This window comes from Micropterus dolomieu, linkage group LG02 (genome assembly GCF_021292245.1).
Source record: "Micropterus dolomieu isolate WLL.071019.BEF.003 ecotype Adirondacks linkage group LG02, ASM2129224v1, whole genome shotgun sequence".
Lineage (NCBI taxonomy): Eukaryota > Metazoa > Chordata > Actinopteri > Centrarchiformes > Centrarchidae > Micropterus > Micropterus dolomieu.
The window spans coordinates 10675351-10702882 of NC_060151.1; the positions used below are offsets into that span (position 1 = coordinate 10675351).

General features: G+C 39.2%; 1 protein-coding gene across 2 annotated transcripts; it reads right to left on the reverse strand.

Moving 5' to 3' along the window:
* On the reverse strand, positions 1 to 26588 carry arhgdig (Rho GDP dissociation inhibitor (GDI) gamma). 2 transcript variants are annotated; one of them, XM_046074356.1, is made up of 6 exons: positions 26408 to 26588; positions 15536 to 15709; positions 14190 to 14273; positions 5852 to 5928; positions 3013 to 3076; positions 1 to 2163 (listed from the first exon to the last, which is right to left on the reverse strand). In XM_046074356.1, the coding sequence occupies exons 1-6, from the start codon at positions 26478 to 26480 to the stop codon at positions 1964 to 1966; spliced, it is 672 nt and encodes a 223-aa protein (XP_045930312.1). In that variant the 5' UTR covers positions 26481 to 26588; the 3' UTR covers positions 1 to 1963. The 2 variants fall into 2 exon arrangements, with proteins under 2 accessions (XP_045930312.1, XP_045930321.1); XM_046074365.1 differs by lacking the exon at positions 26408 to 26588 and adding an exon at positions 18378 to 18440.
* Between the last annotated feature and the right edge of the window lie 944 nt (positions 26589 to 27532).

Genomic DNA, 27532 nt, shown 5'->3' on the forward strand with positions numbered 1-27532 from the left:
TGCCTTTATTAAAAGATACAGGATACTAGATTTGACACCAATATTTCAGGATGCAGCACTTGATCGTTACAGGCTGGGGGCTTTAGAGACAGACAAATGTTTCCAGCTATCTGTGCCTTTAAAAATATCCCTGTAAATACTGTTTTGCACTGCAGTATGTGGCAACCATTGACATCTGGGTATTGCGTCACTATCTTTTTTTAAATCACATTAAATTTTACAATAAAGTCGTAAAAAAAGGAAGAGAGAGAATCTTGCTAAACCATGCAACACCCAACAAGCCAACATTTACAGTTAGTCTTAAATCACAAAGATTTCAAATGGTATTTCAATGTTCAATATGCTCAGCAACAATGACAATATCATATCCAAAGACTTAACACAATAATGATAGTTCTTATTTTTTAAGGGGAATTAATCTATCCCTTGATATACCTCCGAGACAGTACTCCATCTTTCAGCTACCATCTTAAAATGTTTCCTTAAGGAAGAATTTTATTCACATCTTGTGTCCTTGGTCTACGAGAGAGGTTTAGAAAGGGCTAATTTTGTTCATTTTTACTGAGTGAATAGTATCAAATCCTAAAGGACATGCATGCATCTCTTTCTACAATATACACAGCTCAGTTACAGTCTCTTATTGGTTTTGGACTTTCAAAAAGCTCCACAAAGACTTGAGAAAACTAAAATACACCATGTCTAACATAATTCCTTCTAATAACATTGTTGAACCTCTTCCCTTATTTATTAATCAACCAATCAATATGCCTACCCTATTACATAGGATAAAAAGAAATACTATGAGAAAAATATGAGAGCTACCTGACAGTTACATTTCTGACTCCTGACAAACTGTGAAGAAAGACATGAAGCAAATAAAATATCAATGTATCCAGTTGCATCTTCTTATTTGTCAATCAGACACAACTGGATTTTTGTCACTTGTTGTTATTCTTTGTCTTTCTTCTATTATGATAATCGCGCAACACGTTGTGGAACTGCAGTGTAAACATATGCCAAATTAGTTATGATACAGTTCCTGTTTGCAGTGTGCACATGGATATACAGATAACTATCACTGGATTACTTTGATACTAAAGAAACCATAAAAACATGATGATTCTCTGGTAAGTTCTGAAGTTATAAGGAGCGTCTTCTTTTGCTGATTTCTAAGAGGATTTATGGATGTTTATTCTGATGGACGATATGTGTATCATGTCTGTGTGTTTGACTGCATTATAGACTAAGAGAAGGAGTATGAATTTTAGCACAGAATTTGGCAATCAGACTCTCACACAGCCTCGTGTCACTCCCTCTGCCCCCCAACTCTTTTTTAGATGTTCTGTTGTGTGAATCCAGAATTCCTACTGAGCATCCAAATGCACCCAGTATTTACATATTTCATCTCTTCTCTTTGGGGGAATCTGTTTGACAGATATTGAATGTAATTATGCACTGTATATATTTTATTTCCCTTTTCGCCTCAAATGGACTTCTTTTAATGACCTGCTTTACAGACCCTCCACTGCTGCTTTATGAAGACAGGGATACATGACAGGATGAGAAGGAAGGGTGGGAGAAATGGAACTGAAAAAAAGGAAAGGGAGACTTGTCATCCCAAAAGCTTCATCATGTTTACAACTCCGGATGGATGAGATATAGATGAAGAAGAATCTGGAAGATGAATGTAAATGCAGGGACAGAAGGCAGAGAGAGGGCGGATTCTCTTCTCTGAAGGTCCCTCTCAGCACACCTGACATTAAACAGACAAGAAAGAAAAGGTAGAAGAGGAGAATAAGGAGTAAGAGGGGGAGAAAGAGAGCCTCCTGTCTCACGCCATTGCAAGGCTGCTCTCACAGGTTGATGTGGTGGAGGGTGAAAGAGGGGAAGGAAACGAGGGAGATGAAGAATAGGAGTTAAAGAAAGGAAGAGTAGCATCATCTCTTTCACTCTCTCTCTCTCTTTATTCATTCCAGTCCTTCTTGATGTCGAAGTTCCACTCCCAGTCCAAGTAGACGTTCTTGTCATCATCAGTGAATTGGGACTTGACCTGATAGTGGCCGCGGGACATCATGCCTTTGGGTGCCTCATCAACCGGGCATAGAAAGTCATGCTCCTCTGCCTTTGGGCCGTAACTTCCCACCATGTACGACACCTTGTCCACTGCAGGAAGACACAAAATAGAAACTTACTGAAACACGGCTTACTGCTAAAGGGGACAATTTGGGCTTTTGGACCGATTTCACAAATCAAACTCTTTGGTCGTGTTGCATTGTGGGTAATGCAGGTGCCAGGTTTAGACAAAGAAGAAGTATGGGTGGAATAATTGAGAGTTGGACAATGTTATTGGAGAGCTAAATGCTAAATCAGTGGACAACCTTTTTAAGCAAAAGATCTCTCACTACTACTATGAAACTTGAAATAAAAGTTTTTTATCAAGCGGTGTCAAATTGAGTTGATCATGGATGGCTGTAGTACAGAAAAAAAGGTGAGAACACATATTGGTAACATCCACATTCCTATTATTTCATCCCTAAACGCACTAAACATTTGTTAATTTCACATAGTCATTTCTATTTAGAGCTATTAAAGATTTAATACAAATAAAATAATATTTTTTAAAAACCGCAACTAAATAGTAAAGATCTTTGAACAATGGGGCAGATGTAAGGTAAGTCCTCTGATTGGCTATCCTTCTCTGAGCATACATGTGAACCATCATGTGATCACTTGAGGGCTGCTTATAAACATTCCTCCTACATCTAGCTGTAAGTAGGATTTGCTTGATAATCTATGTGTCTTAATTTTCACTTTTCTTGACAGTGCCTCTAAAGTGTGAATCTAAAGTTTGATAATTAAAGGCCCAGATTTTATAGGATAGGTTTAGGTATGTGTACATACTTGTATGTACTTTCATTCATGGACACTTTCTGGTCACTTTAGGATCAGCATCAGTGAGAAAACTAGATGGGTAGTCTTGTATATGTATGTGTACAGTATATGTACACTTACCTCTTATTCCTTTTCTGTGGGTCACATGATGGTACCTCAAGCCAGCAACAATTTCTCTGTTCACCTGCAGACACACACAGTTTTAATAAAATCATCAAATCTTGTCATTGACTTTTCTGTCAGTCAAAAACAAAACTGGCTTCACAACGTTAGTACAAGCCACACAGTAAGAAGACCCTGACCAATTACCAAGAAAAATGTAGTTTCTCTGCACATTTTAACAATAAATTTGAAGGGGTACTCCAAGGATTTAGTATTACACACCGATAAAGCTGGAGGACTTGCATGAGACAGATTTGAAAAAGAATGCTCAAAACTGAAGCAGCGGAGGCCGAGATTTCCAGACTTTCAGTCCTTACTAGTATGGGGTCAAGCGCCAGAAACACTGGATACTTAATTTCCCATAATGCAACTTAACAGCTTCTTTAGACCCCTGCTTCTAAATGCTCACTTCATCAACAGTTTGTAAAGCAAGCTTTCTGCGAAAAATTTTAATCTCAAACCCAAACTGAGATAACCCTGATGACATCACTATGACAACATCAGGGATTTATTTCCCTCTTTTTTGTTTGCTTCTAACTTTGGAGACATCATGGAGCTGTTTTCACACGCTGCTGCATAGGACTGCTTGTGACAAGTAACTGAACTTTACATGTAAAACTAGTGGCTTGTCCATTTAATAACTTTGTGAGAAATGAATACATTTTTCACTTGCATGTAACAGTCTATCCAGACCCAAATAACCTTCTAGGTTGAAACACTGCATGTTTATAATGTCCATGCTTTCAAGAACACGTCAGGCAAAACACACTAATGAGCTTTTGGGGTGAAACTGCATTAACAGATTGCAGAGGAGCCATCTGTCCAGCAGGTGTCCTCACAGCAGAGCCCAGTCAGTCACTCTGAGCTGTTTGGCCATTCTCAGCACATCTCCCTTTCCCTTTGGGTCCAAGTTCCCCATCTACTGCCTCTAGTCTACACACACACTCACACACACACACACACACACACACACACACACACACACACACACACAGTGACCTCTTTTCTTTCTATAGCCATGCAGTTTCTTCATTTGAACAAGACCTCAATGTCTACATTTCTATTTATGCCAAATAAAATTCTCATCATCTCATCTTTTGTCTGAGCAGCACTCACACAGATATTAGTGTCTTATCCAGCACAGGAGTATTTCCCACAACCTGAATGACTTTCAGACCATGAGGCGGTAGATGATCTCATATTAGGTTTCTGAGTGTTTTGCAGCAACTCCACTGAATTTTACCGATATGATCCAAGAACAACTACTACTAACTCCAGTGTAGTTCCTGTAGTTCCTTCAATACTGTTTGTTGTTGCATTGTTCTTATTCTTGTGGCTAACTGGGCAAATGTACAAATATTTAATTCCTTTAATTCCTAATGTTATCATTGTTCCATAAACATCCTCTCTAGCCTCTGCGTACACTCCCTCTCTCATGTATATCTGCTCTGCATTTCCTTTCAAAAATATTCCATCGTCCCCATTCTTGTATTTATTTATAGTGGACATGCAGCTTGGGAAATAGCTGCTGTGTGTTTACATGAGTGTTGAGTGGTTTATTTGTAACAGAGCAGGGACAGAAAGGCAAGAGGGTGGAGGTGTGAGAAAGTGAATGGGGTAACAAGTGATGACGGGGCATGGAGAGAAAAAGAAGAGAAAGGAGAGATGAAGCAAGACAAAGACAAAAAAAGTGTGATGCTAAAAGATGGAGAGAGGGAACGAGCAGCCGTAATTGATGGGTCTTCTGTGTGTGAATGACATCACGGATTTCTTCTTTTTGCTATCACACCAGAAAATAGCAGTTGTGCTAATGCATTAAAGGTGAACTGGGAGGCATGTGGGGCTGTTATCTACGACAAAATGTTATGTTTTTAATCAGCTGAGAAATTTCACTTTGGTGAGTAATTTGGGCAAAAATTAAGCAATCAGAGCAGCAAACAGGAGTAGGAGTTGATACACAACCTCACTACTGTTGTGCAAGCTGCTGTGCTGGAGTTTTATTCTTTTCTACCTTTGTTATTGTTGGAACTAACTAAACAAAATGTCGAAATTTCATGGCAATCCATTAGCCATTTCACTGAAAAACACAAACATGAACCTCATGGTGGCACTAGAGGAAAAGTTAGGAGATCACCAACGGCATTAAGATTCATCTCCGTCAGCTACAAATGTCTGTACAAGAAGAAACACAACATCCTGTAGATGTTGATATATTTAACAGGATAGCCTAAGTGAAAACTTTGACCCGCTGGTGGCTCTATAGGAAAAGTCAGGGGATCACTAAAGTCAGCAAGCTCCATCCTTTGGGAACCATAAATGTACAAATTAAATTTCATGTCACTCTGTCCAGTAGTTGTCCAGTATATTTCAGTCTGGACCAAAATAGTGGGCGGACTGACCGACCGACAGACATTGCTATACAGAGAGCTACGCTGCTAGCATGGCTAAAAGATATTTTAAAGTAATGACTTTATAATTTTAGAAATCTAAAAAATAATCAAGTGTCAGACTTGCTGATATTAAAAGACAAGTTGCGTCTCCAGCATTAATCCTTACTGGCACTATAAAATGAAACAGCACTGAAAAGGCTCATTAAGTATGATAATGGACTTGTTTGATAGGGTGGTTTGATGGAATAGTACATGATGGCTTACTCAGCAGGGTCTATGTCTTTCCCACTTACAGTAAATACCTGATCATCCACACACACATACACACAGTAATCCGTCCGTGTTGTAATGTACAGTAAACCTTTCCACCCTAAACATACCTCTGTGACTGACTCTATGCATCTTACCTTGAAGTCTATCTTTAGTCTGTATGTCGCTCCTTCCTTTAAGGAGAAGGTCTTCTCCCTCAGAGCGGACAGATCTCCTGCACAACAACACAACATCACTCAAGGTCAACACGACACGTATCTCAAAATGACTCACTATGTGATCACACTGATGCTCAACCCCAAAAGTGTATTTGAAAAATTGTCTTTTATAGTAATTAATCTTTTTCCAAACCTTTATTTACTGAATTTCCAAACATGTGGTAGAAAAAAGAGGTATGTTGAGCTTCAATAAAGATTTTAAATGATATAAAACAGAACATATAAAAGAATAATGGAAAGTTAATTGCCAAAAAGAAATACATTCACAAGAAAGGGATTTAGTCACCAATCAGGAATAAAAAGCTGCAATTCAAATACAGAATATAGATAAAAATTTGTCAATCTTAAAAGCCTGGAAATATGCATGCATGTTTGCTTATTGGTGTACTATGTGATAAATGTGCATTTTCTTCATGTTTTCAGCTAAATAGGAAGAATTGCTTAAAGCTGTGATGTATTCTGCATTCATACCCGAGTACAACTCTGACATATTGGTTATGTGGTGTTACTTCTTCTTTGTACAATAAAATGATCTTCATCGTGCTGTGGGGTCGAATGGGTTCATACTACAGGCGGTAGCTATTGTAAAAGCACATAGCAATCAGAAATGCATCCACTGCCTAATCACTTTATATCTCAATTTAAACCCAACCATCAGTCCTGAGTGCTTCCTAATGGACAGAGAGAAACAGAGGAAGGAGGAGAGGGGAGGAAATGGAGGACAGATAGAGGACTGGGGTGAATAAAAACAGACAGCAGCGATGTGTTGAGGAAGACAGGCAGAAGACAGACAGGCAAAGAAAGGAAGTGACCTACCGATAACACGCACGCAAACAGAGCACATAGTAAGTCGCTCCCTAAACAAGGTTAGGGGTTTGATTTCCCACTGGTGTCACCCATATTAAAAATATATTCACTTTGTGGCACATTTTGACACTTGAAGTAAAAGCCTTAAAAACACCATATCAGTCTTGCCGACGAAAATCTCCCAGCTCTGCCTATGTTGACTGTCACTCTTTTCTCTTTAATGTCCCCCTGTGGTTCAGAGTGTTATACCACTACATGAAACACTTTAAACAAAAATGTATTGCATCGAGCAAGTAAAGCTGTTATTTGTGGCTGATATTTTACACATTGTTCATTGCTCCATCTCTATCTCAGTCTCATTTCATACAATCTATGTCCTTCTGTAAACTGTGTGTAGCTCTCCTCTCCCTCTTCTCCTCCTTCTGTTCCCCACCCCCCTCCTCTTTTCTCTCGTCTCAGGAGACGAAGAGAGAGAAAAGAGAAAAGATGCTGGCCTCCCCTGGGAGCGTCTGACTGAGAAAATAGGTCAGTGTGGAGAGCTGTCTACCTGTTCTCCACACGCACATGCACACACACAATATGCACACGCAAGGATGCGCAGGCAAATACTGAAGCTCAAACAAATATTGCACTGATACCAGAGAAGCCCAAAATATTAGGGAGTAAATTAATTTAAAAATGTCTGTTACACCATGTATGTTTACTTTGTGACCTATTTGACAATATATGCCCATTTCATTTTATTTAATTTTTTTTGTTATGTAAAATCTAATGTTTTGTAGCTTCTGCATCAGGTAGCAGTAGACATGCATTTTAAAAAACATACAGCTCCAGAAAAGATTTAGAACAAGATAATAGGAATAACAGGTATAATGGTATTTTTGGGTTAGATAAGGTTTATTTTATAAAAACAACAAAGGGATATCAGATCAGTATTATACTACAGTTTCTTGTATCTAACAATTTAACACTCTAAGCCCATTCTGCATACAGCACTTCTTCAACCAGTGTTCATGACCGCATCAAACACAGCAGTAAGATGATAAATCCGATTTGATGTCAGCCGGGAAGCTGTTAGGAATCTTGATTGCTGCAGTTTCAGTGGAGTGATTAACCCATTAAGTTCAGAGAGAGGCCTGTAGTCAGAACATTCATCCTCTCCCTCCTCTGCTCCTCTGAGTGTTTTATTATAATACTGCTCCAATAGAAGGGTGACGGAGCAAATTCAGGCTAGCATCCACTTCTTTTGAACTAATTTCCACATTTTCTTTTCACGCCCTGAAAAATTCCTCCCATTATTATATGAAATTCACAAACAAAATCACATATTACTGACATTATAGCACACAACAACAACAGTAATAATAATAATAATAATAACTTGATAAATAAATATAGCGCCTTACAAAAACAAAGTTACAAACTGCTTTACAATAAAAACATATAATAAAAGCAAATAAGATCCAGAACTTAAGATATAAACATGATCAAATAATTAAGCAGCATGAATTGGTGTAATGTGGTTGCTTCTCTTAGTATGTGTTAAAAATAAAAAAGCGAAGCGATTTGTATCGACAGCAGTCCTTGGATGTTTTGCCTGCTGATACCAGAATAAAGTGCATTTCAATAAAGTCTGGAAGAGACAAAAGCATGGATGACCTTTTCCAAGTCTGCAGGAGAAAAGAATGACCTGATCTTGGTTAGCTGTCCGAGTTGAGCAAAGCAGGATTGCACCATTTTAGTCACCTGAGCATCACAGGACCATTCTGAATAGAAAATAACTCCTAGGTTGCTAGGTTGAATATTATTAGATAGGGCACCCAGACACAGAGGAGAGATTGTTAATGCTGCTAGTACTGGGCCATAGGAGGTAGTTATAATTATCTCTGATTTGGAGTCATTCAACTGTGTGACATTTTTGGACCTCCGATTTTTTATTTCAGGTAAACTGTGAGGTAAAGATTAGTGGCTGCTTGCTTGGCATGAGTGTGTGTGACTAGGTGTAGCAGCATGCATGCTCAGCAAAACAACCCTGAACTCCGGGTACATGAAAGTTTAACAAAGCCAGTGCTTACATTCAGGGCACCAAAGCACTGAGACGTCATAGTCAAGGAAATTAGTTTTTGCAGTGCGGCCTGGCAGCATGCCACACAGTAGCCTACAGTACACACCATATATCATAGACTAAAGTGTTGCATTAATTCTTATGCCTCGGAAATATGGTTGTGCAATGGTAGCTACATATGGGTTGATATCTAAAGCAAAAACAGAGCGATTGCTTCAACAGGAGGAAGCGTCATGTGAGACTGAAAATGAACTGAGGCAAGGACAATATGTGCAGTCAGACAATCAGACATGTTGTAAACAAGCCAACAGTTTAGCCAGATTATCTAAACCACTTTATTTGGAAGTAGAACTGAAAGTAAGCGCTCTCCTATAATGTCATTAATAATCCCTCAGAGAACAGGAAAACTGTGTGGGTGCACAACAGCAGCAGTACAGTTGGTCAGTGGTGAACTGTTGGACAAAACTACAAAAAGAAGTCCTTAATAACCAGAATTATATAATATGGTTTTGGGATAGATTATAGTATTAGTTAATCTGAACAAAACTACACAGTCCGTTATGGGAGGTCTTGAATGACTGTTTTTCTGTAACCTAATTAAGAAAACAATACTTGTAAACGCTTCAGGTGACAGAAAAAAACAATATACATTATATTATAAATTGTTGGGGGTCCACACAGCAAACGCTCTGAGCATCACCTGTCCTGTTGTCGTCTGTGTTGACAGAGACTCAGAGGTTCCATGTACTCACAGAGTTCACACCTTCCGAGGGTGCAAGAGGGACCGGTTATGAAGTGAGAAGTTAAGGTCTCTGATGGGACAACCAGTCATGCGTGCAGTAACAGCGAGTGTCTTCTTTCTCTTCTACACATACACTTTCAAAGTGTAGAGCAATCATCTCTGCTATGGTGCAATGTATCTGACTCTGTGTTGTGCCACCCCTTCCTCTCTCTCTCTCTCATTAACACACACACACACACACACACACACACACACACACACACACACACACAGTAGTAAATGGCCATCATCACTTAAAGCACCATGCTGCATTGGTAACAGTCTATAGTGTATAATGAGGTTTCTAATGCATTCAGCCAGTGATGGAAAGTCCATTCCACATCCAGTCAGGTGCCGGCTCGGCTATCTCACTGCAACATAATACGCCAGCCGGACTGATTATTACAGTGCTGCTTACTTTTACTCTATCCTACTTTATAGATTAACGATTAAAGATCATTTTCTCTCACACAGTGTTCAGCAATTTCTCTTTTACTCTTTAGCTCTACGACACTAACACACACATTCATCCAAATTAAAACCAAATTTAAATAATAAATAGTTATTCAGATTTTTCAAGGTTCACTAGATAGATAAACAACACTGCATATACAGTATGCATTTCCTGTATTGGACTGAAGGCCTTTTCTTTCTCCGTTAGGACGAAGGGCAAGCATTGTGATGTAGGAAGCAGATATTTGTGAGTCCTACATGGCTCTCACAAGCTCATGCATGCATGGTCGCAAGTATGCCATTTGTTTAATGCAAGCAGAAATTATCATATTCAAATTAGCTTTATTGGCATGAATGTACAGCAACAATATTGCCAAAGCTACATATAAAGTAGGACAATTAATTTCATACATTTCATTAGATAAGGAAATAAAATAGCAAAAGTTGTGTTTTTGTGTGTTAATATACAATAAAGAAGAGAATATTGTGTACATAGGCTATTTTATTTTTCATAGTTTAGGACATTTTATTGTACTCTTTTTAGGGTCAGATAACATTGTAATTTACTTTGTGTTTTTGGTTTTGTTTCTTTCCAGTATTCAGTATATTTTTTGTTCTGCTTGCTGATAATTTGGTGTCCTGAGGCTGTTGGGGACTTGTTACTGCTGAGAGCCTCAGGACCAGCTGGCTGGTTTCAGCTCCTGGTATGTTAGGGCTTTGTGATGGTATGTCTGGGGGTTAACTGATTTCTAGTGATTGTAAAATTGAATTGATCTTTTCTGTATTTTTAGTAAGAGGGGGTATTGGCCGAGCTCTGCTCTGCACAGGTTATTTGGTGTTTTTCTCTGCACCTGCAGGATGCTCTTACAGAACTTATTTAGTTTCGGCCCCCAAATTTCGCTACCATATTGAATTATTGGTTCTTGTACAAATTGGAAAATTTTAAGCCAGATTTCGGAATATTGGAATATACATTTTAATGTTTCTTTTTATTGCATAGAAAGCTCTCCTTGCTTTGTCCCTCAGATCTTTCACGACCATGTTGAAGTTCCCTGTGTATGTAATGTTGAGGCCAAGGTAAGTGTAGTTTTTTGTATGTTGTAATTTAGTGGTGTCTAAATAGAAATTGTGTGTAACCTGATTTCTGTATTGTTTCTGAAAGATCATTATCTTAGTCTTTGCTGTGTTTACTGTCAGGGCCCAGGTCTGACAGAATCTCTGCAGAAGGTTAAGGTGCTGCTGCAAACCTTCTTTAGTAGGTGAGAGCAACACTAAGTCATCTGCATACAGCAGACCTCTGATCTCTGTGTCCTTCAGGAGGAGGCCAGGTGCTGTGATCTGATGTTGCAAATTTAGTGAAACAGGCCCCAGATTAACTGTGTTACAGTACCTCTATAAAATCAAAGTGTCATAGTTTTGGGGGTTTATTTTGTATTTCCTGTTTTATTTTGCAGTTGTTAATCCTTGTTCTACTTTATTTCCTGTCTCTGTCTTCCCTGATGTGTCTCACCTGTGTCAGTATTTGCAGTCCGTGTTTCTTTCCTGGTTTCGCTGGATCATCTGCATATCACGTTGAATGTGTTCTTGCCTTTCTTTTTGGATTACTCTGGATTTAGTTTGTACTCTGTTATTTCTGTTTGGATATTGCCTTTCTGGTGGATTTTGAATTTGATTCCTGCCTGCCTCTTTCTATGGATATGTTTTGTCTTGAGTTTTAGACTGGACTGTTTTGTTCTTTGCCTGCTTGCAACCCATCTGTGTAAGTTTATTCACCTTGTTTTGGTTTTTAATAAGTTACAATATTATAATATATATACAATAATAATATTATATTTGCTATCGTTAATACGTTTGAAATATAGGGTAATTCCACTCAGATGACATATTATATCAACAGAAGGAGAAAACATTAATATTGAACGTATTTGTGATCAGCTTCCTGCCAAAGTAAAATGTTCAATTTAAATTTATCTGCAAAAAGGTCACTGCCAACGAAATGTATCTATTTTTTCCCTACCATATTTGCTCCTGGCAACTAATGCATAACTTATTTGTGGTTAACGCTGCACAGCTCAAAGCACTTGGTTAAGTTTAAGGAACTTCAACCAACGCACCCCAACCTCCTCCCTAAAACTTATCTGTGGTATAAGAACTTAATCCTTTCTGGATTGAACAAAACATTGGCAGTTAATGTATAGAATCAGTCACAATGTCCGTTTAGAATAACTTTGGGTAGAAAACTCCTGCGTCACGTATATACAATTAAATGGCAGCAACATGTTGAATGTTTTCTTTTTTTCACGATAGTTTTGTATTGTATTGTATTATAGTAGATGTTAGTGTATACATCTCATTCATCTAAAATGCATGTTTTATTCTTTCATATCTTATAAATAACAATGCTTTCAATAGCTAGCTTTCACTAGATGGGATGGAAACCTGATTTACCTGCTGGGCAAAAGAAAATGAGATTACCCAAAAGTAGTTTGGTTTATCAAAGGTGCTAGCAAAGCAACGCCGTACATAAAATAAGCACTGCAGAAACGTCAGATAGATTGGACCACCAAGTTTAGCTATATACTGTATCTCTAAATGTTAACGTTAAGCTGAAAATGACAGAAATAAACAAATTGGCCGATTTTGCAAATCTCCACAATTCAAATCAACTGAAGTTGTCTACCCAGGTGTGTGATACGTTGGGGTGATTCAGTATATAACCCAGAAGGAATTTCTTTCCCTTTGAAACATATTTGGTAAAGCAAATTAGTATACAGTCAATGTAACTTGTATAATATTAATAATCCCCAGAGGATGATTCTAAATTATTTGGTGAATTTAGATCCTCCCTGTCAGATAAAAACAAAAAGAATGGTCAAAATTTGATGCAGTAGAGGCCAAGATATCCTGGCTTAGTGGGTCAAGCTCAAAAACACTGCATCCTCCATTTCCCACATTGCAGACCAAAGCAATAATGCAATATCAGACAGCTTCTTTCATTAGATCCCCCCGCCTGGTAAACACCCACTTCTTTTAAACACCTGCAGATTATAATGCAGGCTCCCTATTAAAGTCTTAAACCCCATCAGGATTATTTTTTCAGACTAGAGGAAGCTCCTCCAGAGCCAAAGAATACATGATACAGCTGTTTCCATAGGCTGATTAGTCCTCTTCATGGCGAACAAACTGAATTTCATGTGTAAAAACGTTAGAGTGCCCCTTTAAACTCTAGGCACCCCGTGTTTGTAATGTAGTCTTTCTGTTAAACTCTGTAGCACCACATCCACCCCGAGATTACTCAATTGATTTTCCTCCCGCCTTTCACTTCTTCCATCATCCATGATTGAGACCAGATCAGAAAGCATTAGATCTGTCTGGTGTGGAGGGACAGTGTGCCCTCCCTATTTGGTGCAATTCAGGAGATCGTCCATTACAGACGAAACATTCACATAAAAGGATGCTAGATACTTTCTATCTCTGTGTTTGAATCAGAGGAAACTGCATAGTACAAAGTCAGCATTGCCTAGCAACCAGGTGACCTTTGCTATTAGCAGTCTGTGTATGTATGTGTAATTGTGTATGTGACAGGCGTGGAAATGCTAGGACAAGGAGAAAATGTTAGCAAATCCTGCATGCAGTGAAATCAGGAATACACACACACACATACACACACACACACAGAGACACACCCTGACACACAAGTCAACAAGAGGTGAACCTACACATGCACGCACGCACACACACAGATGAATCCTTCCCTCAACTTTGTTCCCTGTAGGGAGGGACATAATCTCTTTGCAGCCACCTGACCAGCATGCACCACAGATTCAAACACACACACACGACCTTACAGCCACCTCACTCCCCTTCCCTTGCATGTCACTTTCGCCTGCACCCAGGGGAAGATGTCAATACTGCTCACTAAGCAAACATTTAGCTGTCTCTCCTCTCTCAAACATGGACACACCCACTGCAGTCTTTCTGCACGTGAAATGCAGCATAGTGGAGTGAGATGCCTTGCTCCAGGGCACATCTGTGATTGGTTTCACCATCTTGGAAGCGAGGTAATATCGAGTTTAGGGAGAAAAGTGATGCTGGATAGAGAAGAATGAAACAGAAAAGCAAAAGAGTCATGAAAGGGAAGCGCTGTGTACCTGTCAAGTCCATGGTGATTGGTCCAGGAGCCTCATCACACAGCAGGGTCAGCCTGGTCACCTGGACATTAGGCCCAGAGATGCCTGGAGAAGAAAAGTAGTCTGGTTACTACAGTTTTCTTCAGTCACTCATTTGTTTGTTTGCTCACTTTTTTAAAGAAATTGTTCACTTTGGAAAATTCCTTTATTCCTTTTTCTTGCAGTTAGATGAGAAGATCGACATCATGTTCATACCTGTCCTTTATGGAGCCAGGGGATGATTAGCTTAGCTTAGCTTAGCTTAGCTTAGCTTAGCGTAAAGACTGGAAACAGCTAGCTGCATTATAAAACATGTTACATGTGTTGTTTGTTTATTCCATACATAAAGGGAAATGTAAAAATGAGAAGTTGTGGTTTTATGGGAGGTTTCATTATAGAACTATTTATTAATTTAAACAATTTAAAACTTGTGAAGACTGTGTTCAGAGATCTGGGGGTGAATGGAGTCATGCTAGTGGATTTGTGCTTATGCACAGTAGTGCTGCTTTACTGTGTTAGCATGCGAACATTTGCAAATCAGCAGTAAACACAAACTGCAGCCGGGGCTGATGGGAATGTCATTTGTTTTGCAGGTATTTGGTCATGAATCAAAGTATTGGACAAACTGAAAAGTTGACCTGATGAACAGTCAGAGGATCACCAAGGTTATTGGGATTCATCATCAGGGGAACCTTGAATGAAAAATATTTCATAGCAATTCATCTAGTTGTTGACCAAAATGGTGGAACAACGTACAGAACTGCAATGCCATTCCTGGAGCCACACCGCTAGAATGGCTAAAATGCTAATGCTGAAAATACAAAACAAGTTGCAGTTTTAGCTTTTACATGTTAAAATATTTCAGTCTATAAACATCCAAATGTCCAAAACCAGTATTGTGGGCTGACATCAGGATACAGCATGGACAGATTAAAAGATTAATTACCTCTGTTTGGCTATAAAGTATTCCCCTCTATTCCCCTCTCTGTTCTCTTTTTCCATTGCCTCGTTACGGCCTTTCCTACTGCATTCAGTGTTACTAAGATGTAGATGAGATGGTGTTGAGTTACAGCAGTGGGGGATACTGAGCTATTCTACTGATATCAGCTGCTGGATTAGAGATGCTGAGGCAAGCAGGTCTCTTCGAGTGTGTGTGTGTGTGTGTGTGTGTGTGTGTGTGTGTGTGTGTTTCATTAGAAGTTGATGACTGCAAGGAAATATGCACCAAGTCATTATACTGAGTGAATGGTATTATGAAAGGTGCAGTAACGCTGGGTATCAGGGTGAATCAGCTTTTCTATCACCTCAGGTAAACAGTAAACACACACCTGCTGTCACTGGTCCCGGCCCTAGCAGGGTCTGCTTGTACTTGACCAGACTCTCATCATCTTTATCCAGTTCCTGAATCTCCTGCAAAGACTTCTGGGCCGGAGGATTGTAGTTTAGGTTTCTCTCATCCTCTTCCTCCTCAATAGGCAAATTTTTCTTGTCAGCCATTAGACCTTCCAGAAAAAAAGAAGACCATTAAAAGGATATTTTCACTAGCTAGCTAGCTGTTTCAACCTTTTGCCCGTGACTTTTAACTATTTGGCCTGTTTATTCATTACTTTTAGCCAACCATTTAAATGACGGTAGGCTAAACATTCCCTCTGTATAATGCAATACCATTACAACAGCACCACAAACTACATCCTCCAAAATTATAGCAGGATTTTGTATTAGACTGTTTTAACATTAGTTTTAGGTAGGGCTGGACGACATGGCCAAAAATATAGATAAGATAAAGAGTTTCATATCTTTTGATATCAATAATTATCACAATAATATCACAATAAATTACCACAATAATTGTGGTTTAAACTCTTAATTATGGTCAATCGATGATGCCAAACAGTGGATCCCTTCACGAGTCTGAGGTATAGCATAGCGTAAATTCAGGCAGGCAACGAAGTCAAGCTCCGCTCATTCCAGTATATCAGCGATAGCCATCTTCAGCAGGACATGAGTTGACAGCTCAGCTGATTCCTCTCTTAGCATTCATTGGCAAATTCCAGCTCCACCTTTCATGCTGTATCTGATAGGGATGCACAATAATTATCGTTCCGCACGTGCTCTCCCTACCTTATGGCTTTCCCACGTGGGCGCGTGGATGGGCAGGGAGATCCCAGAACAAAGCCATACCGCCTAATATAACTTGCAATATCAGTCTTTGATGAAAGTTGTCCTGACTGAATTATGATAAAACCTTTGCCAACAAATAGAATAGAGTACAATTACGTAAAAGCTTTTTTCAGTCTTTTTTCCTCAACATAATACACATCTTAATTAAAAAATTAAGTCCTAATTCGTGCATGATTTTAGTGAATAAAGTCAAACATTTGTTGAATGTTTATTGAACATATGTTATATTGTTATTGAAAAAAAATTATATTGCGATAATTATTATTGTTTTATTATCCAGCTCTAGATTTAGGTAAATCTAAATAGGTTTAGGTAATAATCACAATCCACAATCTTTCCCACAACCTTCTGGCAATAGAAGTACCCGCTAGTTAGGAATCACTGAACTAGAGATGGATGGTTTTGTAAGCTGAGAGAAATTTCTGTAACAGGAATAATATGTTAAAGGAATGTTGTCATTGTATTTATTGCTCTACCTTCTGTTTGACAAAACGTGCTTTATATTGATAGAGTTAGTGTTATTTAATTTCAATTAGTTTGTTATACTGTATATTGTTCATCTAAGTTTAACACTGTTTTTTCACAGAAAGAAGATGATAAGTGCCTATACCTTGCTGCAACGCTAAAAACTAAAATGGGAAAATGCACAAAAGGAAAAGGTAAATTACATTTGCAGTAGAGCTCATCTGCAGTAAATATTTCTGTTATATTTCAGAGACTGAAAAATCAACCAGGCAAGATTGCTTTACTGTCTGAGATAAGATGCATATTACTATGTAGGCCAGCTCCAGCCAACCGGGGTTTGATTTCATCAGGGATTTTGATTCAATATTAAATTTTACAGACTTTCGATAATGTGCTCTGCAAGCTGAAATTTCATTTTAGCATCTCCACCTCATCTGCACCTCCAGAGAGTGAATATTAGCCGACTGTAATAGTTACTACAACTGGAAGGATTTGACCAGTCAAAACCATAGTTGACCAAAACACAGCAGTTTATGTAAATTGGTTGACAAAAGACACATTTCTGCAACAACACCAGTAAATTAACAAAACAATAATAATTTTGAACCTTTATCACAATAAAAGCTGAGAATATTATACCTGAAAGACAAAGTACAACACAGGCTCTTATATACCAAGACCAATGGCAGGAATATGAGTCCAATCTGACAAAGGTGATGTGTGATCGGATATTTTTATGTGGCATGAATTGCTTTATAGTTAATCCATCAGACTGGACATCATGTCAGTATTTATTTTTGTCAAAGTGAGTTACGCATTGACATCATGATTAAAAGCTTAACTTTGTAACTTTGACCATAGTAAAAGCAGACATAACGTTTATACATTTTCTCAATACTGATCAAAGTCGAGTCTTTACAGTCATGCTTCTTGCCCATCTTTGTGACTTGTGTGTTGCACTGGTGATTGTAGAATAAAATGATAAATTACATATTTTACCATGCTATGGTTGAGAGGAGAGGCATATGTTCCTCTCTCATCTGCTTAAAAAGAGAGCACACACACACACACACACACACACACACACACACAGACGCACAAAGACAGACAGATCATTTCCTACAGTAAAACATTACATGGTTGCCATCACAAAAGCACAATGCATACTAGACTCCAATTATCTGGAGAACAGGATACACAGACACAATCTGTGCTATGGATGTCTATTTACTGTGCTGTAACAGCCTTGTGTAATAGCCACTGGTTCTGTTTTAACTATTCATAATGAGATGGCTCAGTGTACATTAGCTCGGAGCTGTGTGTAGAGGTAATTGGATGACAAAGAGTACACAAAAGCACACACACATACGCACACACACACAAACCTTAGTCACAAACATACCCATCAAACGCATATAAATGCACACATACAGTGTTACAGATTCTGTAAACATTAGTTGAAATCAAATGTGTTAAACAGAGACATAAAGACAAGTGTCAACACACACAGATGTACACTTGTACCTGTGCACTCGTGCCTTTGTAGCAGCACCCCACCCAGTCAGGGCCAAACACAGCAGCCTTCGCCCATCACCATGGAAACCCCTTCAACTCCCCTTGCAGTGACATCACCTTTGCTGTGGATCTGTTTTATGTGACTAAATATACACAGTGGAGCGTTTATTTTCATTTGCAGCAAGGGGGATCCATGGCATATGAGTTTTAATACACCCTGCACATCTCCATAAATCTATATTTGACAGGATGGTTTCCTTGGATGGTTGTAACCCCCTGGTTGTAGTTTTTCTTACATCAATATTTAGTCAAAGTGCATTTCTAGATGACTAGATGATTCAAGATGGTCTTTGTGAAATAGACTTTTTGATATGTTAAAGTTTTCTTGTTTTTCTAAATAAGGTCTACCATCACTTGAAGCACTAGCTGGGGTCAACACATGGAGGATTTGGGCATCTGCACTCTGCTGTCATCACTTAAGTGATAAGTGATGATGTTTTTTGTTTAAAATCTAAATAAACTAGTAGTAGTAATACTTTTACAACAGACATTTCTATCCTGAATTTACAAGGATTAGGCCTTGAAAGGTTAATTTCATCCACCACATACTCCTCTATCTGGCAGATTAATTATCCTTATTCACTCACAAGTGTTTTATGGTTGATTCAGCAGATGGACAGACATTTCTTTCACATTTTTCCTGCTGTCTTTAAAAACTACATATTTTAAATGTCCTTTAGAACAATAAATGTTTTTCCTATAATCTTGATGCTGATATTAAATATTCATAAAATGTAAAATAGCATAAATTAGCCAAACCTTTTTAATCTGCATATTTTATATTTTACAGACAATAGTTTTAAGATATCATGTGTTGGTCCTACTTCTGGATACAGTTCATTTATGGAAGAAGCTAAAAGGAAGTATGGCACCACCACTGAAAAGGAAAAAAAACACATAGATCTACTGTAGATTTCTTCCTTCTACACACACAAACACACACATCAAACTCTATAGTATGTCAGATTCGGATGGTACACGACTTCATAAATGATTCACCCTGCTGTATTTACATATCATGCTCTGCAGCTCGCTCCCCACACCACATGAGCGTGTATGTGTTTCTGAGTTGCTATTAAAACCAGTTTCCTCTCTGACTTCTGAGAGCTCTTCTTTGATCTCCAGACTGCTGACCTGTCACAGTAAATGTCTCCATTAAAATTTATTTGAAAAGGCAGGGTTTTGGTTCCCAGAGATACAGTCTCTTGTACAACTGAGTGTTTTAATATGGATTTCTTTTAAATCTCTAGTATATGGTAGTAGCTTAGAAGTAGTGAGTTTTTATAGAAGTCTATGGTTTTAACCTGGTAAATATAGTTTTAACATTAGTTACACTGAGTCTGTACCAATAAATCTGATCTAAAGACTAATTATGCCAGATACAAACTTTTCCAACATGAAAGTTGTCCTTATGTGAAAATCTGAAATAATAATAATCATCATCATCATCATCATAATCATCATAATAAAAGATTATCTGTCTCATGTACTACTGTCAGGATAAAGTTTTATAAATACAGTTGCAGCAAATAGGACAAAAAGTTATTTTTAAAAGAATTCCCTATTCCTTCTTTAAGATGTCACACTCATTTAAAACAGACTGATTTCTTAGACAGTTTTCTAAAATCTATGACATTTCTTCTTTACTTTGAACTATTCAGTTTTATCACTTACAAAAGGTAGGAAACTAAATCTTTTCATTGCCCTGATTTCAGAAAAGCAGCTGAATTAAGCAACTAAAGCCATCAATATGTAAATCTGGTGGTCAAAACAAGCTAGTGAAAAGCCAGCAGTGTGTGTGTGTGTATGTTCTTGTACATGCATGGATGTGTGTGTGTGTGTGTGTGTGTGTGTGTGTGTGTGTTCCTCCAACTGTTTCAGCCCCCATCTGTGATGTGATATTAACTGGTGGATTTTCTTTGATGCCCATAAAACTGCCTCATTACCCTCCGTAGCTTCAGAAACTATCTTCAGCATCATTACACGTGCCTGCTGTAAAATATGCAGTACAAGTGTAAATCAACACTCTCTGTTGTTGCAGAAAAGCTTAAAGTCATGGATGGTGATTATAAACTTTTTTTTTTACAGAGAAAGAAAAGTGAAACGGAGCAGGTGTCTAAACATAGATGCTACTGGAGAGCCTAACATACAAACCAAAAAACCCTTCATTACTGTGCCCTTGAGTGAGTATTTATTATTTATGTGCATTTGTAGGCCCCTCTGGGTGCTGCGTGAGTACCAACACCTAATCATCAAATATCTTGGGATTCTGGGGATTATTTATCTTCATTTTTTTTACTTCAGTAAATGCAAAATGATTTAGCTATATGTGTCCACAGAGCTGTTCTGAACCACATCACACGTTTCACCTGTCGCCAAATTCAACAGCATTTGCTTACATTTTTGTTTACAGGTTTTACACTAAGACAAAAGGATTCATTCCAGTATGTACAACCACAAGACACAGATTCAGTATTCATCTGTTGATATTTACTGCTAAACCAACGTATTTAGTGAAAATCAACACAGCAATCTGTTTGGCACGGGAGAGGTGGCTTCAGGGGAAGAAGGATTCAAGAAGGACTGCTCACATGAGACCTCAAACACACACTAGTTGGCCAGAAAGTAATGTCAATTAAAAACAATGTTTCTGGAAAAAGACTTATATTGTATTTGGGTGATGATAAATATCTGTAAATCTGGGCTCACATTTTTTAGCGATTTCCCAGTTTACAGTCTTTGTTAAGCTAAGCTAACCATCTGCTAGCTGTATCTTCATATTTAACAGACAGGTATTAGAGTGGTATCGATCTTTTCATTTAACTCTTTTATAATAAGCGTAATTTTCAAAGTGTCAAACTATTCCTTTAAGAACAAGAGGATTGTGAGAGATATTGTGTTCATCTGCACGATGGAGGCTCCAAGATGATAATGGAATAAAAATAAAAAAAAACTTGTTTTGACATTAACTGAAAATCCTATATCATAAACAGGTCATTATCTCACAAGCTGAAAAGTAAATTTCATCCAAAGTAATGGAAGTTAAACTGGTTTCCTTTTGCCTCAACAGCCTTCCTCTTTTTTAATAATTGCATCCTGTCTGCCTCCTTCTTCCTTAACCCAGATAACTGTTCACTGTGTCAGGAAAACAGTTCTTTCTCACTATGTGTGTGTGTGTAGATTTTTTTTTATACTCCTTTAAGGCCTGCTGTCACTGCTCTGTTCTAATACTATAACAAGACCACCGGGGCACTGAACCACACACATACACAAAAGGACACACGCACAGCGGAAGATAAAAAGGGAATCTTTCAGGCCTCAGCAAAGCCAATAACAGCTTTTACAATGAAGGAAAAGGCAGTAAAGGAAGAACGATCATCATAACAGCATTACAGCAGGCCATGCGAACAGGGTTTGCTTCCATCTCCAAGGCTGCTGGCAGCGCGTGGCCTTTTCCGCTACAACACAACACACAAGAATCGATGTGTCACCTGCAAGATTTCCATGTAAGGCTACAGACACCCTGTCAACACTAGAAACACTCGTAACACTTCATCATGCTAACCAGCAAATCGTTAAAATCTCATTTCCCATGTTTCCTTCCTTGTTGATGAAAGTGTAAGATGACAAACAAAATGACACCGGCTGCTGAGACTGGTGATATCAGTACGCTGAGGACGTCTCATGGCTGACACTGCTGCTTGGCTTTTAATGTTACAGTTGTCAATAGTGATAAGGGTATGATGCAACTTTTAGAAACTGCATTATCTATATGCTGTCCCAGTGTTTAACATCATGAATGTCTTCATCTTCAAAACTAAAATGTAGGCTATTCGGTGCATCTCTCCAGGATAACAAGGCCAACATAGCTGCATTGCAATCCTGTTGTACTTGTCTAAACTAGATCCAAATGATACTGATTCTTTGTATTGAAATAGCTTAGAATCTTTAGATCCCTTTTCTCAACTCTAGGATACATTTCCAAGTCAAATCAAAAATGAATTATAGTTCAAGCAGGAAAATGTCAGTAAGAAACCTCCATCATATAAGCACTTTTCAGACCACATAACTGCCTGACATCTGGCGTAATCAAAGACCAACACTGGTGTGATACTTTGAGCCGGATCAATATGAATATCTGAGAGTTGGAAAAAACTCTAATGAGATGATATTTTTTTAATGCGACCTGCTGAAACATTTTTGATAACCAATCTCTTAAATGTGATTATTAAATAATTGAGAGATTTCCACTCAGCAGCACATTTACAGTTGAAAAATTAACTTGTCAGTGGTCTCTGGTGTCACCGTTTATAAATTAGCTTAAACATGTCAAAGGAATTTATCAACTGCAATTTCTTACTTCTCAGCCAACACTGATGCTGATATCTTTGACAAGCCGATATATCTGTCAGGTTCAGTACATCCACAAGGCTCTTTGTGGCAGTGTAGAGACTGAGGTTCGATTCCCATGTGAAAGAAAGTCAAACTTGACATGTTTTAAGTTACATAATGTTTTGTAGACAACTTCCGTCATGTGACTTACATTACTTACGTTCTTGAATTACATTATGTACTTATTTTAATCCACACCACAATCTTTTCTTAAATCTAACCAAACTAACACTGTTTCACAACATTTACCAAACAACCAAAGCCCACTCAAACGTGTTTGCTGAATAGGCTACTACTCGGACTACAAACAGAAATCAAAAGGCTTCCAATACCAAAATCTCATCCCTTTCCAACATATTTCTGCATACATATGTAGATATCTTTCTAGAGATTAATGTTAGCCAAAATTTTTTGTTCGTGTGAATGTGTCATAGTGTAGTGCAGTCTTTTTCTTTGACATTTGTAACACTAATAACTAACTAAAAACCCAGCCTTGAAATATAAATGAACTCACCCCACTTGTCTGGATATGGTTGGCAGTTTTTTAAAATTATTTAAAATTATTGTTAATTCATTGTAATATTTATGTTTTTAAACTGCTTTTAACAAACACCATTTCCCATAAGCCCTAGATCGTTGCGGGCTAAACAACACAGAAGAGGCGAATCCTGGGTGAGTTGAGGAGTTGCGGTTTTCTCAGACACATCTGTAGTAACAGCCAGTCAAAGAAGACGGAGCGCCATACAAGTTTTAGATGCATGTATTAAAGCTACAGGAGAGGGTTGGTGAATTTTACGGATGTGGACAAAATCAAGTTACAATGACTCAAGTACCAGCGCTGCCCCACTTGTAAATTTTCATTGGGGTGTGTGTTTTTTTTTTTTTTTGTGCCCACAAAGTAATTGTAAAAGACTTTGATTTCTACTAGCACAATAGATACTAATTTGTCTTAGAATATGGAAAATAAACCCTAGGAATAAACTTAATCTTTTCAGAAAGAGAGATAAGAGAAATGCTGAATGAGAGATTGCAGAAGTCAGTAGGACAGAGGCTTGTCCAAATGGGACGTCTAGACTTCGGCTCTCTATAGACAGAAAGCAAAATGAACGTTTATGCCGTACATCCACTCCTTTAATCAGCCTCCTCTCATGTGAATGTTTCTCACACACACACACAGTAATATGTCCTCAGCTGCTCCATCAGCCTTGTTGAGACAGCAGGTTGTCTAATTGACTGACTTGATTAGTCTCGTATGTGTCTGCTCACCCGCACAACCTCATTTATCACTACTGGGACGGAGAAAAAGGAGGAGGGGTGATGTGAGGAGCAGATACAGTACAAACAAACCTGACAAGCTGACAGTGTGTGTGTGTGTGTGTGTGTGCGTGTGTGTGTCTGTAGATATGAACAATAGAAGTAAAGACAGAAGAGAGGGAATAAGATGAGCTCAGTGTAGGGAGTGAAGAAAGGAGAGGATTAGAGAGTGAAGTATGGAGGTTGGGTTATTTGATCTAACAGTGGGAGCCAGAAAGAGAAAAAGAAGGGACGGGGAGAAGACAAAAGGAGAGAAGACAGAAAGAAGGACGAGTCCTATTCATATTCAACCTCAAAAAAACAAAAGACTGAGGGAGAGATTAGAGTGGACGAAGAAGTGATGGGGATCCCTGTGCGAGTTAGAAAATGAAGATAGACAGACAGAAAAAAAGAAAGAGAGAAAAGATTTTCAATTAGCCTGTTTGAGCGCTAGCTGCTCGCTGCTCGCTGCCTGTGTCTACTGATTGACAGCTCATGAAGAGCGTTTTGCCACATGGGCCTCACCCACTCACCCACTCTCACTTGCTCTACCACACACACACACACACACACACACACACACACATACACACACACTTTGTAAAATATCCTGCGCTGCTCTCCCTTCTTTCCTGGAAACAGCTGCTGACAGAAGATGTCGATCTTGCCCACCAACATTTCCCTTTGTTTTCTTTCTTTTGTTTACCCCTTCTCCCACTCCTCCTTTCCTCCTTCCTCTTCTCTTTTTTATCTCCCACCTACTCTTTTCTTCATGCTTCTCTTCCTCGCCCACCATTTCCACTTCTCCTCATCTCACTCTTCCTTCTCCTCTCCTTGTAACTTCACCTCCTCATTTGCTTCTCTCCCTCTCCAGCCTCATTCACTCCCTCTCCGAAACCTCTTTAACCTCTACGTTTCTCGCCCTCTTTCCTCCTCGCCTCGCCATTTTGCTCCCTATTCTTGCCATTTATTTTCCACTCAGTAACCTCCTACGCTCCTATGAGAATCTCCTCCTCATTTTTCAAAATTCAATCTCAGCCAAGTGTTTTTGACAAGATGTGTCATATACAAAAGAACATGCACAGACGCAGATTCCCTGTGGGCAGTTTGTACTCGCTGCAATGAATATTTTTTGCATTGACATACGTATATGGAGTGATCAACTAATGGATGATTCAGGGTTTTAAAAGTGGCTCTCTGAAATGTTTGGGAAATAATGGTTGAAGTAGTGAATCTGCAGCAGAAACGGACTGAAAGCTGTGAAAGGAAGATCTACTTTAGGCAACTTGTTGGAAACTGAATGGAGCAGAGCAATCAATTCAAAATGATGTTTGAAATTCATAGTTGATGTAATTGATTTTTCATGGCTGCCTCAGCTCTTAAATCACTTCTAAGACCTTCACTTGAAGATCTTTTATGTTCTTCGGTTTCTTCTGTCGTCATTGTCACTATGGGTTTTCTCTTTTATTCTCTTCTCTCTTTTTTCAAATGACTTCACTCACTTTCTCTTTTGGGATTCATCTCCCTCCGTCTTTATCTCACAAAACACACGCTTATATACACATACATGTGTGAGGGGAAACCCCAGGAATGTTCCACCATCTGTTACTGCTCAGCACTGCTGCAGTGTAGTGAACACACACACACACACACACACACACACACCCACAGAGAGAGAGAGAAAGAGAGCTGCTTTGCAAATGTATTGTTGCAGATACAAAAGCAAAGAATACTGCTAGAAGTAACAGCAGACAGTGGTAATATCATTTGACTGCTACATATGCTGTGTCATCACACACACACACACACACACACACACACACACACACACACACACAGCAGCTGCCTCCTCTGCCAACATTTCTCATGGACGCACAACCTTTTGCACGAGTGTGTGTGTATATATGTGAGCAGAAACATAATTACAAAAGCTGGCAGCACACATGCACAGACGAACACACACGGGACATAGTGTAGGATGTGATCAATAGCTATTGATCTGCCACCTTTGGCTTGTCTTGGCAGCGCTTCATGTTAGACATAAAAATGTCCACACCCGCCAGGATAAAGACATAGGGCACACACACACACACACACACACACACACACACTTGAGCACATACACAGATGAACATCCTTTAAAACAAACACACACACGCTAATGATATTAATTTTATTTCTATATTTGGCTTTAAAACTGATAATTCATGCGCAGTATAATAACTTGGATCAGGCAAGTTAAACTGTTTCACCGGAGCATGCACACGCACACGCACACTCCTCCATCGTCTCACCTCTGTAGCACATAGTTAGCCACAGCAGCTCCAGCACCTGACCCCCGAACTCACACACGTCCAATCCCAGCATGGTGCCTCTCTGCGGGGCTGCACTCTGTGCGTCGGCTGGCAGAAGAAGAACCAGAGAACCGGGAGAACCTCCACAGGTAGCAACAACAGCACAAAGTAGCAGAGTAGGGACGGATTAAAGCATCCACAAAAGTCTTGGACTGGAAAGAAAAGGGGTGTCAGACAAGCATCTCCTCCCCAGAGGAAATAATTCTCTTTTTTTTTTTTGTACAATGTAGTTGAAGGGGTTGAAGGGGAAGAGGAAAAGCGCTGGAGTGGGAGAGGCAGAGGCAGGGAGGGTATTCTTGGGTGTGGGTGTGATGGGGATGTATGTGAGCGAGAGAGAGAGAGAGAGAGAGAGAGAGAGAGAGAGAGAGAATTGATGGATGGAGGAAGGGAGGGTGGGGGAGAAGCAGCAGACACAAGGAGCAGCCGGCTTTTTGCTCTTCTTCTTCTTCTCTTTCGTGAACTACAGCAAGAGAGAAAGAAACCTGAAGCCTAAAATGCTAATTGTCAGCTGTTTTTTCCCCCTCTTGCAGCAGCGAGGATGCTGGAAGCTAACGGTGGCAGGCAGACGCTGGTTCAGCCGGCAGAGCTGTCTGCAGCAGCAGCAGCATGGGTGTGTGTGTGTGTGTGTGTGTGTGGTACTCAGACGCTGGCTATCGATTCGTAGACGAGCAGCGAACCCCTCCCCTCCTCCATTCCCCCACCCCGCCCCCTCCTCGTGTCATCAGCCCAGAGACTGCAATGAGCTCATCTTTTACCACCCTCCCTCTTTCTCTCTTCCCCACCCTCGTCCACTCTCCCTCCGCACTCCTCCTCTCTTTTTCCACACCTCATTCCTTCTCACGAACCCCCGTCAACTCTTTCAGGCTTTTATTTTCCTCTTCATTTCTCATCACTTTAATGGATTCTCATGTGGTGTCCACTCTCTCCCTCCACCTATTCATCACTGTGTCACGCCATCTCTCTCTGGTGTCTCTATTTATCTTACCCCCACCCCCCCACCACCACCACCTATTCGACTTCATCTTCTTCTTTATCTCCCTCTGTCTTTTAGTGACCACACCCTGT

What these genes read in the sequence shown, in the direction of transcription:
- arhgdig (XM_046074356.1), bottom strand. Translation starts at nt 26,480, where the DNA reads ATGCTGGGATTGGACGTGTGTGAGTTCGGGGGTCAGGTGCTGGAGCTG. An exon ending in GCTAACTATGTGCTACAGAG is followed by an intron (nt 15,710 to 26,407) that starts GTGAGACGATGG and finishes TTTTTCTGGAAG; the next exon opens with GTCTAATGGCTGACAAGAAA. An exon ending in AATCACCATGGACTTGACAG is followed by an intron (nt 5,929 to 14,189) that starts GTACACAGCGCT and finishes GTTGTTGTGCAG; the next exon opens with GAGATCTGTCCGCTCTGAGG.